The following is a 21,232-nucleotide window of genomic DNA, read 5'->3' as shown; positions in this document are numbered from 1 at the left end:
CTTGGTCCTCGCGCATCCCCCGCCCTCCCCCTCCCCCGTGGCCCTCGCATGCATGTGTGTGTGTGTCCCAAGGCCCTTGCATGTGTGTCGTCGTCCCCCCCCCCCCCCCCCCCCCCAACGGCCCTCTTGTCTACCCTTCCGGCAGCCCTCGCGTGTCACCCCCCCCCTACTTTCTATCATGCTGTGTCACACCTTTCCTGGCATGTCCCTGCCACCCCTTCCTTGCCTGCCCGCTGCCACCATTGACCTCTCTAAACCCCTCTCCCCCAATCTACCCTGGAGTCTCCTCTCTAGCTAGAGCGAGAAGAATGGACTGACACAATTGCTTTACAGAGAGCTTGATGGGCTGAATGTCCTCCTCCTGTGGCATGATGATTCTATGCTATCTTCATACTCCTCTCCGCCCTCTGTTCTCTATGCACCCCTCACCCCCGGCCTCTGCTCTCAGCACCCTCAATCCTTTCAGAGCAGATTGTTTGATAAATCAATGCATTTAACAAAGCACATAGATGTCCAACACCATTTCATTATTCCATTGAAACCAACGTTATTTACACGAGTTAATGGAGTCAGACTACTTCACTCAAAGCACAGACTGACTGCTTTGTACATGTTTATCAGTGTTAAAGTTCAATTATGATGTCTTAAATTGGACTGTATACTTATACGTATTTCATTTCTTTTTCATTGCTTTCTTCAGGGATATGCAAAGAGAGAAGTTCAGTCTGCAAAATCTTCAATCATGGAAATGCTCGTGTACTGATCTAGAAGCACAACTTGAGCAAACTGAATCTCAGATTGCGTTGCTAACCCAGTTAACTGGCATTGGCTTCACTAAATGCACCATAACAACAGTGGGGACAGGTAAATTTGTAAATGCATAGTTCCCAGAAGATATATTCCAAAACGCCATTCCCCTCATAAAGTGAGAGGAGTTCCAAGGCACAATGAAGCAAGTTTTGCATATGGAGAACATTTTGAGTAAAAGAAGATGGGAGGATCAGTAAAAGAAAATTCTACAGGTCTGGATTTATCCTATAGGTACACAATTCTTGACAAAGGTAATGAGACAATGTCAGAGATATAGAGGAGGAAAGCTATGAGCAACAACACATCATTACCTATGGCGAAGAAATCCCATTGTCCATGAAAACACATGGGTCAGCAAGGAAGATTTTGGGAAACGAGGTAGCTGCATCTGGAGCTCATGATGGTGTGTTGTCTCCCTGATGACAAGCTGAGGAACAGGTAGATAGACTATTGGAACGGAAGGAAAAGTCAGATGTAATGGTTCATGTTTATTTAATGACCTGTGCAGATTAAGAAGGAGCTGTTGAACAGGCTATTTGAGAAGTTATTGCTCTGCATTGAAGTTTGATATCTTGCAGATATCAATATTCAGGCAGCTCCTGGGGCTGTGCATTGGATCAGTTAGATTAGAAACATTAACGTGGGAAAGTGGAAATGGTGTAGAACGGAGGATTTAGACTTGTAATTCTGGGTGAGGGATGCTGACTAAAACTGAGATTGGTATCAATGTATTTGCAAAGATGATAGATACGACAGTTGAGGAAGAAGTAGTAAGATAGGGAAGGAATAAGAAAAGAAATGCAATGAAGCATAGATAATGTGTTAAGGGACATATATATGATTATTAGTAATTTAAACCAGGATGACTGAGCCTGAGAAACTATTGTTATGATGGGGATTCTGATCTAACAGGGATCTTGGAACCATTTTGAATTCCCCCAGTGTTGAAAGTGAATACAACAGGTGTCTGATTGATGGAGCAAACTTCTACAGATACAAAAAAAAGCCTGATACTACCAGACTTTAGCTTTGTATGATACTTTTGGTATCGGCATAGTGTTTCTAATCTGAATTATTGTAATATTGTAACCCACACAGGACAAATGGAATGGAACACTTAATCTAATTTATTAACAACAACAACAGCAACGTGCATTTATATAGTGCTTTTAATGTAGCAAACCATCCCAAAGTCCTGCACAGGAATATTGTCAAAGAAATTTGACATTGAACCAGATAAGATATTGCAGCAGATGACCAAAATCTTGGTCAAAGAAGTAGGTTTTAAGGAGCACCTTGAAGGAGGAAAGAGAGTTGGAGAGATTTGGGGAGGCAACTCCAGAGATTAGAACCTTGGTAACTGTAGGTGTGGCTGCCACTGGTGGAACAATTAAAAATTTTGGGATGCTCAGATTGGAGCAGTACGAATACAGTAAAGTCCCACCATTTGCGACTTCTTTGTTCGTGAATTCACTTACCCGCTCTTTTTACTTTGCACTAGCAATGCTTGCTTAACCGTAGTTTCTTTCTCCCTTCTCCCGGGGAGACGGCAGCCATGACAGAGCATCCAGAGCTACAATAATGGCTCTATTCAATTTTAAATCTTTGTTAGCATCTAAACTAACTCTATGGCTGTATGTTTTATAAACCTGCCCTCCAGTTTTCCCATCCCTATGATTCTTAACTAACCCTTAATAAAGATTCGAGGAATCGATGCACATTGCATGTTTTGGTAATCTCTTGCCAAGAGTGATGACACTAGGCTCAGAGGCTCCCCCATCTGTCCTATTCAAGTACTGCGCCACATTTTTGCTGGAGAGTCCAGTACTGCCCTCGCATAGCTAGAACAGATCTAATTGAATCCCATTCAAAAACATGTCCCCCTTCATGATATCGCTGTTTGCGAGATATCGCAGTAACATAATCCCCATGAATGGCGGGACTTTATTGTATTAGATTACCAGTCTGGATGATGATGAGGAGAACTGCCTGTATTAACATTCATTCTTCTAAAGACATGCTTTCCGATTGATGGTTAATATCAATTGTTATATTGGATTCAATGTGTAAATTAAATATACAAGTTGAACTTCTGTGGCATTTCACATAGGGAGTTGAGACCAAATGTAGTCTTCAGGTGAAAGGCTGAGGGGTGGTGGTGGGGGGGGGGGGAGAGGTTTCACTGGCAGGCGTTGTTGCACCAGGGTGTGCAAATTTGTTGTTTGGAGTCATATCTAGCACAAAGAAGGATGGTTGTGGTTGTTGGAGGTCAATTATCTCAGGCCCAAGACATCGTTGCGAGATTTTGTCAGGGCACTATCCTTGGTCACATCTTCAGCTGCTTCATTATAACATTAAAAGTGGGGATGTTCACAATGGTTGCACGTCCAGTACCATTCATAACTCTGCAGATACTGAAGCAGTCCATGTACATATGCAGCAAGACCTGGACAATGTTCAGGCCTAGACTGATAAGTGGCAAATAACATTTGTGCTACACAAGTACTAGGCTGTGACCATCTCTGATGTTGACAAGTCCCCTGGACCTGCATCCTAGGGTCAGAAAAGAAGTGGCTGCAGAGATGCATACATGAGTAGATGTAATATATTTAGATTTCCAAAAGGCATTCAGTAAAGTGCCACACAAAATGTTACAAGATAAGAGCAAATGGTGTTGGCAGTGATGTATTAGCATGGATAGAGGACTGGCTAATTAACAGGAAACAGAGAATTGGGATATATGGATCACTTTCAGCTTGGCAAACTAACTAGTGGAGTGCCTCAGGGATCAGTGCTGGGCCTCAACTACTGTACACTTAATGACTTGGATCAAAGGACTGACTGCATTGCAGCCAAATTTGCTAACAATACAAAAATAAATAGGAAAGCAAGTTGTGAGGTGGATACAAAAAGTTTGCAAAGGGATATAGGTAGGCTAAGTGAGTGGGCAAAAAATTGGCAGATGGAATATAATGTGAGAAAATGTGAGGTTATTCACTTTGGCAAGAAGAATAGAAAAGCAGAATATTATTTAAATGGAGAGAGACTAGCAGAATGCTGGGGCACAGAGGGACCTTGATGTCCTTTTACATAAAGCACAAAAAGTCAGCATGCAGGTACAGCAAATAATTAAGACAAATGGAATGTTGGCCTTTATTGCGAGGGGGATGGAGTATAAAAGTAGGGAAGTCTTGCTACAACTGTACAGGACATTGGTTAGATCACGTGCAATTTTGGTCACCTTACTTAAGGAGGGACATATTTGCCTTGGAAGCAATTAAGAGGAGATTAACTAGGCTGATTCCTGGAAAGAAGGGGTTGTCTTATGAGGAAAGGTTGAACAGGTTGGACCTAAACTTACTGGAGTTTAGAAGAATGTGAGGTAATCTTATTGAAACATATAAGATTCAGTAGGGGCTTGACAGGGTAGATGCTGAGAGGATGTTTTCCCTTGAACTAGGGGCACAGTTTAAAAATAAGGGTTTCCCATTTAAGATGGCGATGAGGAGGAATTTCTTCTTTGAGGGTCATTAGTGTTTGGAATTCTCTCCCCCAGCAAGCAGTGGAGACTGAGTCATTGAATACATTCAAGGCTGATTCAAGACAGATCTTTGATTGATAAGGGAGTCGAGGGTTATGGGGGACAGGCAGGAAAGTGCAGTTAAGGCCATATCAGATCAGCCACGATCTTATTGACTGGCGGAGCAGACTTGAGCGGCTGAATGGCCTACTAATATTTCTTTTGTTCTTATGTATCTCCAACAAGAGAGAATCTACCCACCTCCCCATGACATTCAATGGCATTGCATCACTGAAACCGCACCCCCCCACACACCCCCGCAAACCATCAACATCCTAAGGGCATTGACTGGAGACTTAACTTGACCAGCCATATAAATACTGTGGATACAAGAGTAGGTCAGAGGCTGGGAATTCTGTGATAACTCACCTCCTGACTCCCAAAGCCTGTCCACCATCTACAAGGCATAAGTCAGGAGTTTGATAGAATGCTCTCTACCTGCCTGGATGAGTGCAGTTCCAACAACACTTAAGCTCGACAGCATCCAAGATAAAGCAGCCCACTTGATTGACACGCCATCAGCCACCTTCAGCATTCCCTTCACCACCAACGAACAGTGGACTTCCAAAGCACCTTCCAAACCTGCAACCCCTACCACCTAGAAGTACAGGGACGGCAGATGCATGGAAATACTACCACCTCCAAGTTCTACTCCAAGCCAGTTCCTGACTTGGAACTATGTTACTGTTCCTTCATTATCGCTGGGTTCCTTCATTATAAGTTTCATATGAATTTCATTATAAATGGCAACATAGGGGAGATGACTATGGTGGGAACAAAGATTGAAAATAGGATAAAAGGTGGGGATAAAACAATGAATAAAAATGAAAATAAATAAAAAATAAGTGGTTAAAAAATAAGAATTCAAAAATGAAAATGAATATTGAAAAGAAGGGATAAAAAAGGGGGTGAGGATGGAGGCGAGAGTCCACGGACTGAAGTTGTTGAACTCAATGTTAAGTCCGGAAGGCTGTAAAGTACCTAATCGGAAGATGAGGTGCTATTCCTCCAGTTTCCATTAGGTTTCACTGGAACATTGCAGCAGGCCAAGGACGGTCATGTGGGCATGAGACTAGGATGGGGTGTTGAAATGGCAAGCGACAGGAAGGTCTGGGCCATGCTTGCGGGTAGACCGAAGGTGTTCTGCAAATCGGTCACACAGTCTTCGTTTGGTCTCTCCAATATAGAGGAGACCACGTTGGGAGCAGCGAATGCATTAGACCAAATTGAAGGAGGTGCAAGTGAAGCATTGCTTCACCTGAAAGTGTTTATGCACTTGGACGGCGAAGAGGGAGGAGGTAAAGGGACTGGTGTTGCACCTTCTGCGATTGCATAGGAAGGTACCGTGGGAGGGAGGTGAGGTGTTGGGGGTGATGGAGGAGTGGACTAGGATATCCTGGAGGGAATGGTCCCTACGAAATGCCAATGGGGGGTGAGGGGACGATTTTTTTTGGAGTTGGCATCGTGCTGGAGCTAGCGGAAATGCTGGAGGATCATCCTTTGAATGCAGAGGCTGGTGGGGTGAAAAGTGAGGACAAGGAGGACCCTATCATGGTTCTGGGAGGGAGAGGAAGGTGTGAGGGCAGAGGCACGGGAGATGGGTCGGCCATGGTTGAGGGCCCTGTCAACCACAGTGGTGGGTCGGCTGAGCAAGAAGGAAGACATGTCAGAAGCACCGTTTTGGAAAGTGGCATCATCGGAACAAATGTGATGGAGGCGAAAGAACTGAGAGAATGGGATGGAGTCCTTACAGGAAGCAGGGTGTGAGGAGCTGTAATCAAGGTAGCTGTGGGAGTCGGTAGGCTTGTAATGAATATTGGTGGACAGTATATCACCAGAAATTGAGACAGAGAAGTCAAGGAAGGGAAGGGAAGTGTCAGAGATGAACCATATGAAAATGATGGAGGGGTGGAAATTGGAAGCAAAATTAATAAATTATTCCAGGTCCAGAAGAGAGCATTTGATGTACCAAGAAAAGAATTATGGGAGGGGGCCTGAGTAGGACTGGAACAAGGAATGTTCCACATACCCCATAAAGAGACAAGCATAACTGGGGCCCATGCGGGTACCCATAGCCACACCTTTTATTTGGAGGAAGTGAGACAAGTTAAAGGAGAAATTGTTCAGTGAGAGAACAAGTTCAGCCAGACAGAAGAGAGCGGTGGTGGATGAGGATTGTTTAGGCCTCTGTTCATGGATGAACCAGAGAGCCCTCAGACCACCCTGGTGGGGGATGGAGGTGTCCATGGTGAAGAGGAGGCGGTTAGGGCCAGGGAACTGGAAATTGTTGATGTGACGTAGAACGTCAGTGGAATTGTGGATGTTAAGTGGGAAAAGACTGGACAAGGGCAGAGAGAACAGAGTCAAAATGGGAAGAAATAAGTTCCATGGGGCAGGAACAGGCTGACATGATCGGTGGATTTTGGGGAGGAGGTAGAAGCGGGTTGTCTAGGTTTGGGAGACTGTGAGGTTGGAAGCTGTGGAGGGAAGATCTCCAGAGGAGATGAGGTCAGTGACATTCCTGGAAACAATGGCTTGATGTTCGGTGGTGGGTTCATGGTCCAGGGGGAGGTAGGAGGAAGTTTCTGAGAGTTGGTGCTCAGCCTCTGCGAGGTAGAGGTCAGTACGCCAGACAACAACAGCACCACCCTTATCAGCAGTTTTGATAACAAAGTCAGGGCTGGACCTGAGAGAGTGGAGTGCGACAAGTTCAGAAGGAGACAGGTTAGAGTAGGTGAGAGGATTGGAGAAATTGAGACGGCTGATGTCACGCCGACAGTTCTCAATGAAAAGATCAAGAGCAGGTAAGAGGTCAGAGGGAGGGATGCAGGTGGAAAGAGATTACTGAACACCTCCTGCCTCCACAGCGTCCAAGGGCCCAAACACTCCTTTCAGGTGAAGCAGCACTTCACTTGCACCTGCTTCAATTTGGTCTACTGCATTCACTGCTCCCAATGTGGCCACTACATTGGAGGCACCAAATGCAGACTGTGAGACCACTTTGCTGCAATGTTCCAGTGAAGCCCACCGTAAACTGGAGGAACAGCACTTCATCTTCCAGTTAAGCATTTTACAGCCTTCCGGACTTAACATTGAGTCCAACAACTTCAGACCATGAACTCTTGCCTCCACCCTCACCCCCTTTATCCCTTTTTTTCAATATTCATTTTCAATTTTTAATTTTAATTTTTAAATCTTTTTTATCCACTTATGTTTATTATTTATTTATTTTAATTTTTATTCATTGTTTTATCCCTGCCTTTTATCCTATTTTCAACCTTTTTTCCCACCACCTCCCCCCACCCCACCCCCACAAGGGCCATTTGCCACTTGCTCATGTTGTTCTTTCCAGTGTGCTTACCCTTGTCCTGCTATTATCACATTCTGCTTTCTGACCTTAATGCCACCATCAGCACCTCCTTTAGCCAGTACTACCATCATTAACACCCATTTGTCCTTTTGCCCGTGACATCTCTAGCAATCTCTCCTTTGCCTCCACCTATCACTGGCCTATCTAGCTTCACCTGCTCCACCCCCACTAAAACAGTATAAATTTCATTACATTTTTACTTCTCTTTAGCTCTGAAGAATAGTCATAAGAACTCGAAATTCTATTTTTCCTCTCCACAGATACTGTTAGACCTGCTGAGTTTTACCAGCATTTTCTGTTTCTGTTTCAGATTTCCAGCATCCATACTATTTTGCTTTTATCATAGACAAGTTACTATTCACTTGTTTAATACTACTGAATATAGAAACTATTTACAAAATGTAATATTTTCTGTTTGTATTATGCTTTTTTGTATTTTCTTCTATTTTTCTGTGGTATATAAATGCCACCTTTATATTTGAGCTTTTCATGAAGTTTAAACTTTTTCTGTAATAGCATAAGAACAATACACTGAAACAATTAGGCAGTAAATGGCATGGAATTTTATGTAGACCACTCTGGTGGTTGTTCTCGCTTTATGTTGAGAATTTCTGAAAAAATTGAGCCTGCTGCATCATTAAGGTCTGGTTAATATAGTAAGTTATCTTTTTACCTCTGGAACAAGGTGTTGAAGCTAGCTCAGTTTACGAGATCAAGAACTCCTCTCTGAGAGCTGTAAGAGCTTTATGTGAAATGACAGTCTCAATTTAGTTCCTTGTGAACGGATGACACAGCAGAAAACTGTTTCATAATATTGCACAAATCTAGCAATAACTTTTAATCTTATCAACCTAAGAGATGTTTTATGGTGGAAAGAAGAATTATCTTATTGTTAAAGCAGGAGGTGAGCTATTAAGGGCTGGATTAGGGTTGTGGAGGGGGACCTTGGCTTTGCATTGAACCAATTCCATGCCATGTCTGCTTTGATACTGAATGCAAAGTTTCAAGTACATGTCCCAAACTATTGTAATAAATATAGCTATTCTTGGTATGGTATGAATATCTGCTTCTATGAATTTCCTAACAATGAATTTCATCCTGTTTAATTTCTTTACAGGTAATGAGAAAGCAAAACAGTACAGACTATCAGGTTATAGTCATTCGCTACAGTTTGAGCTTGAATTTAAATTAACTGAGATTCAGGTATGTAAATTATAGTCAAATTTCAAATTTAAGAGTAGTGCAAAACAGACAGGCTTTCAAGAATTCACCCTAATTTTTAGTGTAACATAATTCACTGTAAATTGTGACCTGTTCTGTTATTGCTGTTATTGTGGAATATATATAGAAAGAATTGTCCTGAATGTAAGTGCAGGATAATTTTAACAGTTAACACAAAAATGTATTGATGAGATGCTGAGTCAAGTTTTATGCCTGTTGTAGTTTTATTCTCCAAGTATCACTGTATCCTCAATTGTGGGACAGCTAGAAAAGATCTAAGGGTCTTGTTTATCTCTTGAATTACCACTTGATTTGCAGGAGTAAACAGAATTAAATGTGATCTGAAAGCTACCAACTCAAACCCAGCACAGATAAACCACTGAATATCTCTAAAAACAAAAAAACTGCGGATGCTGGAAATCCAAAACAAAAACAGAATTACCTGGAAAAACTCAGCAGGTCTGGCAGCATCGGCGGAGAAGAAGAGAGTTGACGTTTCGAGTCCTCATGACCCTTCCAAACTGGAGGAACAACACCTCATCTTCCGACTAGGCACTTTGCAGCCTTCCGGACTGAATATTGAATTCAACAACTTTAGGTCTTGAGCTCCCCCCTCCATCCCCACCCCCTTTCTGTTTCCCCCTTCCTTTTGTTTTTTTCCAATAAATTATATAGATTTCTCCTTTTCCCACCTATTTCCATTGTTTTTAAATATTTTTAAATCTTTTATGCTCTCCCCACCCCCACTAGAGCTATACCTTGAGTGCCCTACCATCCATTCTTAATTAGCACATTCGTTTAGATAATATCACCAACTTTAACACCTATGTGTTCTTTTGTCCTGTTGTTTGTGACATCTTTTGATGATCTGCTTCTATCACTGCTCGTTTGTCCCTACAACCACACCAACCCCCTCCACTTCTCTCTCTCTCTCTCTCTCTCTCTTCCCCACCCCCCCAACCACCTTAAACCAGCTTATATTTCAACTCTTTCTTGGACTCGAACTCAAGTTCTGTCAAAGGGTCATGAGGACTCGAAACGTCAACTCTCTTCTTCTCTGCTGATGCTGCCAGACCTGCTGAGTTTTTCCAGGTAATTCTGTTTTTGCACTGAATATCTGTGTTGGTTCACATATCGCAATGGTTCACATATCGAATACTGCCATTCCTCTCTGTCAAACTGAATAGTTTGAAGTTAGCCAGAACTCCTAATAGCTTTAAAGATTGCAATAATCAGACTTTGCCTACTCAATTCATACAGTATTAATTGTAGAAAATAATGCTGCTGCACCTCACTGCTCAAGCCCCTCCAGTCTGATTCCCCTCTGGGGAGAATTTACAACTTCTGACCATTTGCAGCTCAAGATTGTGATGTAACATAATCTCAGAAGTTATAAAAGAGCGTGCTGTGATTGTCTAACATGTATTCTGTGCTATATATAATCAGTTTTGCTCTGCTTTTCATGCATTTTCCATTTATGTTATAACATAGTGGTGTGAGTGTCCTATATAAAGATATTTGCTCTGACAATAGAATTCTGATCTGAATTTGCCTTTCAAATATCTTTATTGTTTGAATGGAACAGATCCTTTCTCTTTCCCCTCCCCACCCCATACCAAGACCGTTGGAAGGACATTAAAGGTCTCTCCTATTAGAAACTGAACTCATTCAGTCCAGAGTATCTATCCAATCCTTTACTGTATTAATTGAACAGCTTTGTAGTAATTAAGATGGTGAAATTTTTTTCTTCTCTTGTAAAACATTGTATGGGTATGCTCTCTTACAAAGGTAAGAAGCAATTTGATCAAGGTCTTTGAAGATAAGTTAGAAGCTCTTGGAAAAGAGAGAGGAAGCCTTGAATACTGATTCTGTCTATAGTAAGCAGAAGAGAAGACCATCTAGCTCGGTGCTTTTTAGCGGTCCCGTGTAATTTGGGTGCCATGCTAAATCAATCTTAAATAAGAAGGAATAAGCCGTAATGGGATTGGCATGATGAATAATTTCATTTTTAAGTAATTTCCAGTAGATGGCATTATTTACTAGAGTGTATATCTATATCTTTAAATGTTAGTGGAGCGTGTTGTACATTGCTCAATCAGTGATATGCAACAAAACAGTCAATATTGTTAGGGTTACTGTCTTGTAGTGATGGAATAATTGAAATGGTGTTTTTATTACTAAGTTAAAGGGAACATTAACAGTATTTCTGGTTCAAATTGTAATTTTGTCTGCATTTTGTGTAAATTGTGTTCTTGATTATTTTAATGTTTGTTTGATATGTAATGAAATTTGCCTCTTTTTAAAGTTTGGGATCAAGCGATAGACACGGTTAAAAGTACTTAGGTAGTGTGCAGCAGTGTTGAATTGTGGGTGGTGTGTGGTTTTAATAGTCTAAAAACATATTCTTCTGGTGGTGTGAAAATACTGGATGGGGTTGGAGAAATAGTGGGAAGCGATTGTGGGGTTTCATTGAGAAAAATGCAATAGCTTTGTAGCTGTGATTTTGGAACTGCTTATAGGTTCATAGAGCTTAGTAAAAATGTGAGTGTTGTTTTTGGAATTTTTCCTGAGTCATGATCAGGAACATGGTGATAATGATTTTTGTGGGTTGAATTGTCAGTAAGGAATGAGTAAAGGGCATGGGTGCTCAGGATGGCATGTGGTGACAAGCCAGAGTTGGGAGGGGTAGGCATAGGAAGTGAGGGTGCAAAGAGGAGGAATGCACAATGTCTGTGGTTGGGTTGGAGGCAAGCAGGAAAGAGAGCTGAAGCCTTCATTAGTCTTCAGTAAGCAAAAAGAAATGCAAATTCATTTAGCACCTTTCACAGCTAATAACATACTTTTGAAGTGTAGTCACCATTGTAGAAAATTTTGGAGGCCAATAATTGCACAGCAAGATTCGATAAAGAGCAGTATAAGTGACAAAGTCTGTTCGTGATGGTGTTGGTTAAGGAATAAATATAGACCTGGACAACAAGGGAACCAAAACAATGGAACTTCTTCTTTTTTCAATGTCTCATCCAAAAGACAGTACCTCTTACTGTAACATTCCCTCAGCACTGCACTGGAGTGCCAATCTAGATTATGTGCTCAATGCTGGAATGGCTGTGATATACACAACCTTCAGACTTAGAGCAGCTCCCCTTGGAAATGTTAATACAACATCAGCACCATTTGTTATATAATTGTGGGGATTCCTTTTGGGAATCCTGCCTTCACACTTCAAAGTTGAAGTATGGACTGCTTCAGTATCTGAGGAATTGTGAACGTAGCTGATGATTGTGCAATCTTCAGCAACAGTAACACTTCCAACTTTCTGATGGAGGGAACATCATTAGCGAAGCACCTGAAAGTAGTTGGGCCTAGGAAGCTGCCCTGAGAAATTCTTACAATGATATCCTAGGGCTGAGGTGCTTAGCCTACAATAGTTACAACAGCCTTCCTTTATGCTAAATATGACTAGCCACTGGAAAATTTCCCCATTGACTCAGGTTTTGTGTGGGATTCTTGGTGCAGAGTGCTGCCTTGATGTTCAGGACAGTCACTCACACCTTGCTCTGGAATTCAGCTCTTGTCTCCATGTTTGGGCCGAGGGCTGGAGTCGAGTGGTCCTGTCGAATCCCAAACTGGACATTAGTGAGAAAGTCTTGAGTTGGTGCTAATAGATTGCAATGTTTACTACTCTTTTCTTTGCTTTATTGATAATTGAGCAGAGGCTGGTAGGGTGGCAATTGGCAAGTTTGGATTTGTTCTTTATGTGCACAGTGCATCCCTGGCCAATTTTCCATGTTGTCCGGCAATTGTAAGCATTGTAGCTGTGCTGGAACAGCATGGTTAGAGGGCAACTCATTCTGGAGCAAAATGTGACTGCTGTGCATCAATCACTCTTAATATCAAATGGAGTAAATTCAATTAGCAAAGGTAGGCATCGGTAATGGTGGGGGTACCTCAGGAGAAGGTCCCCCCCCTCCTTGGCACTCAGCACTTCTGGCTGAAGATAGTTGCAAATGTCTTTTGCACTCCACTTTTGCTGGACTTCCCCATCATTGACAACGGGAATATCTGTAAAGCCTTATCCATTCGTTAGTTGTTTAACTGCTCACCAGCATTGGAGCTTTGATCAGATTTGTTGGTTGTGGTATTGCTTAGATCTGGTTTACCATGTTGCTTCTGTTGTTCAGCATATATCTGCAGTTACCTGTTGTAGCTTCTCCAGATTGGCATTTCAGTTTTAGCCATGCTGGGTGGCATTCCTGGTAGGCTCTTCTCCACAACAGGGTGGAGAAGAGAGAGGGACTGAGAGAGGTGGAGCTGAGTGTATGTTTGGAACCAGAGTGATAGAAGGAAAAATAGGTGGACATTTTTCTTTGTCCAATAATTTCTCTGATTAGTTTGAATTACTCTTCCAAAGAGCCAGCAAACACATCAAAACACATTAATGATCTGGACTTGGGTGTATAGGACATAAATTCAAGATTTTCAACTGATATGAAACTCAGAAATTTAGTGAACAATGAGAAGGATAGTAACAGTCTTCAGGAGGATGTGGACAGACTGGTGAAATGGGAAGAGACATAGCAGGTGGAATTTAACTGACAGTAATTGAATGTGGAGAAGAGTGAAGTGATGCACTTTGGGAAGGAAAAAGAGAGGCAAGATAAAACTAAATGGCATAATTTTAAATGTGTAAAATGCTTTCCCCTGTTTGTTGCACCTTGAGCTTGTCATAATTTTTACTGTAGATTTCATTTACATTTCAATGAAAATCCTATTTCAGGCATTTGCAAGAAACCAGATTTAATTTATTTCCCCTTTTTCTATTTAACCCTGTTGTTGCAGACAGGAGGGGAGGTAACTTAAACAGCATTAATTTCTCCTCTGCCAACCTGTCCATAAATAGAAAGATGTTTTGATTTGTTTTTCTCTTTATAAGTGGTGGTGTATTTCCCAACCCCTCAGTTTTGGAGCAACCCAATTTTCCATTAATAGTCCTGTAGCAAACTCGAGATGGGATGAGCTCAAATGGTTGGTTTAACTCACTCAAAACACCGAAAGAGGATTCAAAATGCCCCCCACCGCCCCTCACTTTCAGATAGTAAGGAAAGGGAGAGATAAAAGAAAGATTTACAGCACAGAGACCACAGAGGAAAGAAATATTGTTTCATGTGGATTCAGGAGTCCAGAATCAAAGCTCAATGAGGTATTGCTTGACGGAGGTCAGTGGGCTGTAAACCAATGCTGTATAATTCACTTTTCTAGTGGTGTTGACTTTACACCATGAGATAGACACACAGTGATGAATCAGTCTTGTAGGCAATGATACAGGATTTCCAACAGAAGCAGTGTGGGTGGGGCCAGGTGTTCAAACTGGGCAGAGCTCCTTTTCTATGAGGCAGCAGTTAGTTGGTAAACAGCAGATTGAGCTTTGCAGTTCAGCAAGGCATATTACTGGTTCCGCAAGCCAGAGGCCCATGACTCTCACCTCTCCACACTGTCATTGACAAGGGATGTATATTCCTCGTTTGTGTCCCCAGAGATTGCGAAATGTCTCAACCATGAAAAATTGGAAGGAAGGTTGCATAGTCCTTTGTCTTAGCAGATGAGCAGGCTCCTTTTGGCCATTCTGGGTTTATGAAATGCGGATTGCCTTTGTATAGCTCTCTTTGAATTTGGTCTGTGCAGCCAACAGGGGTCGTTATTGGCTCACCAGAGATGATAATATGTGAGTTTCCCCGATACTGCCAGGCAGCTCCCTTTGTTTGGGAGTCACAGTCATTTTAAGGATCTTTGTTCAGTTTTAAAAAGTTTAGAAATAGCCACTATCTATGTATATTTTATAAAATATACAATGTGAAGCCTTAGTCCCTCATACTGTGGATTATTAGTAATATGATTATTAGATTATTATTAGAATACTAGATTAATAATTAGATTATTTTGGTTTCATTGGGTTGGAAAGACAAATATTGTATTTCAAATAGTTATATTGCATTTCAGAGTTTTTTTATAGATAACCCAGTATGCATGGAACTGGCAAAGTATTTTGCAGTTTCCTCCTAATATCAATAATTTCAGAAGAAATATGGTACAGTATTATATAAATTATGTTGGAGTTGGGTTTTTATGCCATGATAGTGACTAGACTTGGAATTTGCGCTTTGGATTAGAATTCTGTTTGGATAGAGTCTACACATACCTACTCCTCAATCAATTCTTAATTTATTCTTTTGAAAGTGGAGGAACTGACTAAATGTTTTGCCTTTCAGACTAAAGAAAGTGTCATAGCCATTGTTACGGAACTGAACATTATTTTGGAATCAAGCGAGTTTTGTGATTTGAGCCGATTCATATCTAGGTAAGGTCTTGAGATTCATTTTATTAAAGACGTAGATAGATTCATATTAACTGTAGGTATTTGTTTCTGCCTTTATCCATTTGCTGTTCCAATATTCTCTTTCTCTTATTTGAAGAAGTCATTATCCATTTCATGTCTACACATACCAGATACCATACCATTTACAACAAGGTATCTTGCTTTCAAACTTCAGGTAGTGCACCTGTATCTCCCTGTTTGGTGGCCCTTAATAATTGCATACATTGAACTCTGTTTCCATTTTTGTCAGCTTGATATGGATTTGTTTTATGTAGTTCTAGACTTAATATTAGTAACCCACTGAGGGCAATGGTAGACTTTCAATGTCAGAACAAAAGAATTGAACGATGGACAGACTCGATGGGCTGAATGACCAACTGCTGCGTCTATGTTCTTAAAAACAAAGCTCATTTATTACGTCACAAAATATAAATTGTTTCTACAAATATCAGAGGGTGTTTTGAATGATTTAAAAACATTTTAACTTATCTTTTACTTAAGATTTGTACAGGCAAGGAAGCCAATTGACACATCAATACATAAACAAAATGCAGTTCCCCAATCATTGCAGTCAATTTTTTGTTAAATTATTTTAGGGCTTTTGAATCAATTATGCACATAGTCAAATCCACATATTGATCAAGCTATGAAGAACTCCCTGACATGGACTCCTCAATTTGCCTTTTACTGGTTTTAAACCTGTTTTCTCTAAAGTCATGGTTTAGTTTGAAGTAGTGTTCCTGCTTTATTTTATCTGTACTAACTATCTTATATGCCACTCTAAGACCACTTTTCCATCCCATCCTTCCACAACCCAAGGATCCAGGCCTCTCCAGTATTTTGATTTCAAATCATAATTTGCTCGTCTATCTAGGAATCCCCTTTTGGACCAACTTGCCAGTGGTCTGTGATTCTGGGAGCTGAGCCCTGTGCTTCCAGTTGCCAAGACATTTCTTTTGAGAGCTTGCCCCTCCTAATGTACTCAGATTCAGTGACCACACTTCTTGTCTCCATGTTCCCAGAGCCCAGGAACAACTTACTCACTGCTTGGTTCTTCCCCAGTGCCCGAAGTTCCAGGCCTCTCCCAGTACCACCATCTAGCTAAAGCTCACTCATCCTAAAGCGCACATGCCTAAATCTCTCTCTCAGCTTTGATACCCCATCTTGTGTGCTCCCAGGCCCTGTTACTTTCACAATTTTGTCATAAGGTTTTAAGCCGCAGGAACACCGAGGAGAGAGGGGGGGGTCGAGGAGAGAGAGAGAGGGGGGACGAGGAGAGAGAGAGGGGGGCGAGAAGAGAGAGAGGGGGGCGAGAAGAGAGAGAGGGGGACGAGGAGAGAGGGAGAGAGGGGGGCGAGGAGAGAGGGAGAGAGGGGGGCGAGGAGAGAGGGAGAGAGGGGGTGAGGAGAGAGGGGGCGAGGAGAGAGAGAGAGGGGGGCGAGGAGAGAGAAAGAGAGGGGGCGAGGGGAGAGAGGGGGAGCGAGAAGAGAGAGAGAGGGGGCGAGAAGAGAGAGAGAGAGGGGGGGCGAGGGGAGAGAGGGGGGGCGAGAAGAGAGAGAGGGGGGCGAGGAGAGAGAGAGAGGGGGGCGAGGAGAGAGAGAGGGGGGCGAGGAGAGAGAGGGGGGGCGAGGAGAGAGAGGGGGGGCGAGGAGAGAGAGAGGGGGGGGCGAGGAGAGAGAGAGGGGGGGCGAGGAGAGAGAGGGGGGGGCGAGGAGAGAGAGAGGGGGGCGAGGAGAGAGAGAGGGGGGCGAGGAGAGAGAGAGGGGGGCGAGGAGAGAGAGAGGGGGGCGAGGAGAGAGAGAGGGGGGCGAGGAGAGAGAGAGGGGGGCGAGGAGAGAGAGGGGACGAGGGGAGAGAGAGAGAGGGGATGAGAGGAGAGAGAGAGAGGGGACGAGGGGAGAGAGTGGGCGAGGGGAGAGAAAGAGAGGGGGCGAGGGGAGAGAGAGAGACAGGGCGAGGAGAGAGGGTGGGCGAGGAGAGAGGGTGGGCGAGGAGAGAGGGTGGGCGAGGAGAGAGAGAGAGGGGGGCGAGGAGAGAGAGAGAGGGGGTCGAGGAGAGAGAGAGGGGGTCGAGGAGAGAGAGAGGGGGGCGAGGAGAGAGAGAGAGTGGGGCAAGGAGAGAGAGACGGGGCAAGGAGAGAGGCTGGTCGAGGAGAGAGAGAGAGGCTGGTCGAGGAGAGAGAGAGAGGCTGGTCGAGGAGAGAGAGAGAGGCTGGTCGAGGAGAGAGAGAGAGGCTGGGCGAGGAGAGAGAGAGAGGCTGGGCGAGGAGAGAGAGAGAGGGGGGCGAGGAGAGAGAGAGGGGGGCGAGGAGAGAGAGAGGGGGGCGAGGAGAGAGAGAGAGGGGGGCGAGGAGAGAGAGAGAGGGGGGCGAGGAGAGAGAGAGAGAGGGGGGTGAAGAGAGAGAGAGGGGGGCGAGGAGAGAGGGAGGGAGGCGAGGGGAGAGAGGGGCCGAGCGAGTGGGCCAGGGGAGAGAGGGACGAGAGAGTAGGCGATGAGAGAGATAGGGCGAGAGAGAGGGGGATGAGAGAGAGGGGGATGAGAGAGATGGGGCGAGAGAGATGGGGCGAGAGAGAGGGGGATGAGAGAGATGGGGCGAGAGAGAGGGGGATGAGAGAGATGGGGCGAGAGAGAGGGGGATGAGAGAGATGGGGCGAGAGAGAGGGGGATGAGAGAGATGGGGCGAGAGAGAGGGGGATGAGAGAGATGGGGCGAGAGAGAGGGAGATGAGAGAGATGGGGCGAGGGAGAAGGGGATGAGAGAGATGGGGCGAGAGAGAGGGAGATGAGAGAGATGGGGCGAGGGAGAGGGGGATGAGAGAGATGGGGCGAGGGAGAGGGGGATGAGAGAGATGGGGCGAGAGAGAGAGGGGGATGAGAGAGATGGGGCGAGAGAGAGGGGGATGAGAGAGATGGGGCGAGAGAGAGAGGGATGAGAGAGATGGGGCGAGAGAGAGAGGGATGAGAGAGGGGGATGAGAGAGATGGGGCGAGAGAGAGGGGGATGAGAGAGATGGGGCGAGAGAGAGGGAGATGAGAGAGATGGGGCGAGGGAGAAGGGGATGAGAGAGATGGGGCGAGAGAGAGGGAGATGAGAGAGATGGGGCGAGGGAGAGGGGGATGAGAGAGATGGGGCGAGGGAGAGGGGGATGAGAGAGATGGGGCGAGAGAGAGAGGGGGATGAGAGAGATGGGGCGAGAGAGAGGGGGATGAGAGAGATGGGGCGAGAGAGAGAGGGATGAGAGAGATGGGGCGAGAGAGAGAGGGATGAGAGAGGGGGATGAGAGAGATGGGGCGAGAGAGAGGGGGATGAGAGAGATGGGGCGAGAGAGAGGGGGATGAGAGAGATGGGGCGAGGGAGAGGTGGATGAGAGAGATGGGGCGAGGGAGAGGGGGATGAGAGAGATGGAGCGAGGGAGAGGGGGATGAGATGGGGCGAGGGAGAGGGGGATGAGAGAGATGGGGCGAGGGAGAGGGGGATGAGAGAGATGGGGCGAGAGAGAGGGGGATGAGAGAGGGCGAGGTGAGAGAGGGATAAGAGAGGGCGAGGTGAGAGAGGGGGTGAGAGAGAGGGGGTGGGAGTGGGCGAGGAGAGGGAGGGGGCGAGAGAGCTGGCAAGAGAGTGGGCAAGGATACAGAGGGGGCGAGAGAGTAGGCGATGAGAGGGGGCGAGGAGAGAGAGTGGGCGAGAGGGGGCGAGGAGAGAGAGGGTGGGCGAGGAGAGAAGGCGGGCGAGGAGAGAGGGGGGGGGTTGAGAGAGTGGGCGAGGGAAGAGAGCGGCGAGGGAGTGGGTGGGGAGAGAGGAAGTGGGCAGGAAGAGATGGAGTTGGCGAGGAGAGAGTGGTCGAGGTGAGAGTGGGGGTGAGAGAGTGGGCCGAGAAGGTTGAGATGGGCAAGGTGAGAGAGTTGGGGGGGGGCGAGAGAGTGGGCGAGCAGAGAGAGGGGCAAGAGAGTAGGTGGAGGAAGAGGTTGCGCGTGGAGATGAGGTTTGGAGCGAGGAGAGAGGTTGGGCGAGGAGAGAGGTTGGGGCGAGGGAGAGAGGGGGGGCCGAGGAGAGAGGAGAGAGTGGGCGAGGATAGAGGCGTGGGCGGAGGGGGGGGCGAGGAGAGAGCGTGGGCGAGAGGGGGGCGAGGAGAGAGCGTGGGCGAGAGGGGTGGGCGAGGAGAGAGTTGGGCGAGGAGAGAGGTTGGGTGAGGAGAGAGGGTGGGCGAGGAGAGAGCGGAAGAGAGGGGGGGTGAGAGAGTGGGCGAGGAGAGAGCGTGGGCGAGAGAGGGGGGGTGAGGAGAGAGAGGTGGGCGAGAGAAGGGGCGAGGAGAGAGTGGGAGCGAGAGAGGGGACGAGGAGAGAGAGCGGGCGAAGAGAGTGGACGAGGAGAGAGGGGAGTGGGCAAGGAGAGAAGGAATGGGTGAGGAGAGTGGGCGAGCAGAGAGAGGGGGCAAGAGAGTGGGCGAGGAGAGAGAGGGCAAGAGAGGATCGATGCCCGAGAGAGTTGACAGGGCGAGAGAGAGGGGGATGAGAGAGATGGGGCGAGAGAGGAGGGATGAGAGGAGATGGGCGAGAGAAGAGAGGGATGAGAGAGGGGGATGTGAGAGATGGGGCGAGAGAGAGGGGGATGAGAGCGATGGGGCGAGAGGAGAGGGGATGAGAGAGATGGGGGCGAGGGAGAGGTGGATAGGAGAGATGGGCGAGGGAGAGGGGGATGAGAGAGATGGAGGGAGGGAGAGGGGGATGAGATGGGGCGAGGGAGAGGGGGATGAGATAGTTGGTGGCCGAGGGGAGAGGGGGATGAGAGAGATGGGGCGAGAGGAGAGGGGATGAGAGAGGGCGAGGTGAGAGAGGATAAGAGAGGGCGAGGTGAGAGAGGGGGTGAGAGAGAGGGGGTGGGAGTGGGCGAGGAGAGGGAGGGGGCGAGAGAGCTGGCAAGAGAGTGGGCAAGGATACAGAGGGGGCGAGAGAGTAGGCGATGAGAGGGGGCGAGGAGAGAGAGTGGGCGAGAGGGGGGCGAGGAGAGAGAGGGTGGGCGAGGAGAGAAGGTGGGCGAGGAGAGAGAGGGGGGGGGTTGAGAGAGTGGGCGAGGAGAGAGAGCGGGCGAGGGAGTGGGTGGGGAGAGAGGAAGTGGGCAGGAAGAGAGGGAGTTGGCGAGGAGAGAGTGGTCGAGGTGAGAGTGGGGGTGAGAGAGTGGGCGAGAAGTGAGATGGGGCAAGGAGAGAGAGTGGGGGGGCGAGAGAGTGGGCGAGCAGAGAGAGGGGGCAAGAGAGTAGGTGAGGAGAGAGGTTGGGCGAGGAGAGAGGTTGGGCGAGGAGAGAGGTTGGGCGAGGAGAGAGGTTGGGCGAGGAGAGAGGGTGGGCGAGGAGAGAGGGGGAGAGAGTGGGCGAGGAGAGAGCGTGGGCGAGAGGGGGGCGAGGAGAGAGCGTGGGCGAGAGGGGGGCGAGGAGAGAGCGTGGGCGAGAGGGTGGGCGAGGAGAGAGGTTGGGCGAGGAGAGAGGTTGGGTGAGGAGAGAGGGTGGGCGAGGAGAGAGCGGAAGAGAGGGGGGGTGAGAGAGTGGGCGAGGAGAGAGCGTGGGCGAGAGAGGGGGGTGAGGAGAGAGAGTGGGCGAGAGAAGGGGCGAGGAGAGAGTGGGAGCGAGAGAGGGGACGAGGAGAGAGAGCGGGCGAGAGAGTGGACGAGGAGAGAGGGAGTGGGCAAGGAGAGAAGGAATGGGTGAGGAGAGAGTGGGCGAGCAGAGAGAGGGGGCAAGAGAGTGGGCGAGGAGAGAGAGGGCAAGAGAGGGATCGAGGCCCGAGAGGAGGTGACAGAGTCGATGAGGAGAGAGAGGGGACGAGAGAGTGGACGTGGAGAGAAAGGGAGCGAGGAGAGGGAGCGAGGGGAGAGATGGTGTGTGA

General features: G+C 46.6%; 1 protein-coding gene across 1 annotated transcript in view; it reads left to right on the top strand.

Annotated features, from left to right (window-relative positions):
* Positions 1-21,232, top strand: part of LOC121279878 (centromere protein P) — a 401,310-nt gene that overhangs the window by 5,865 nt on the left and 374,213 nt on the right. The window contains exons 3-5 of the mRNA XM_041191393.1: positions 701-864; positions 8,878-8,963; positions 15,248-15,336. Of these exons, the coding sequence (XP_041047327.1) occupies positions 701-864; positions 8,878-8,963; positions 15,248-15,336 (339 nt within the window). The remainder of the gene's footprint in view (positions 1-700; positions 865-8,877; positions 8,964-15,247; positions 15,337-21,232) is intronic.

Source organism: Carcharodon carcharias, chromosome 7 (assembly GCF_017639515.1).
Source record: "Carcharodon carcharias isolate sCarCar2 chromosome 7, sCarCar2.pri, whole genome shotgun sequence".
Classification (NCBI taxonomy): Eukaryota; Metazoa; Chordata; class Chondrichthyes; order Lamniformes; family Lamnidae; genus Carcharodon; species Carcharodon carcharias.
This window is presented reverse-complemented; position numbering and strand designations above follow the sequence as displayed.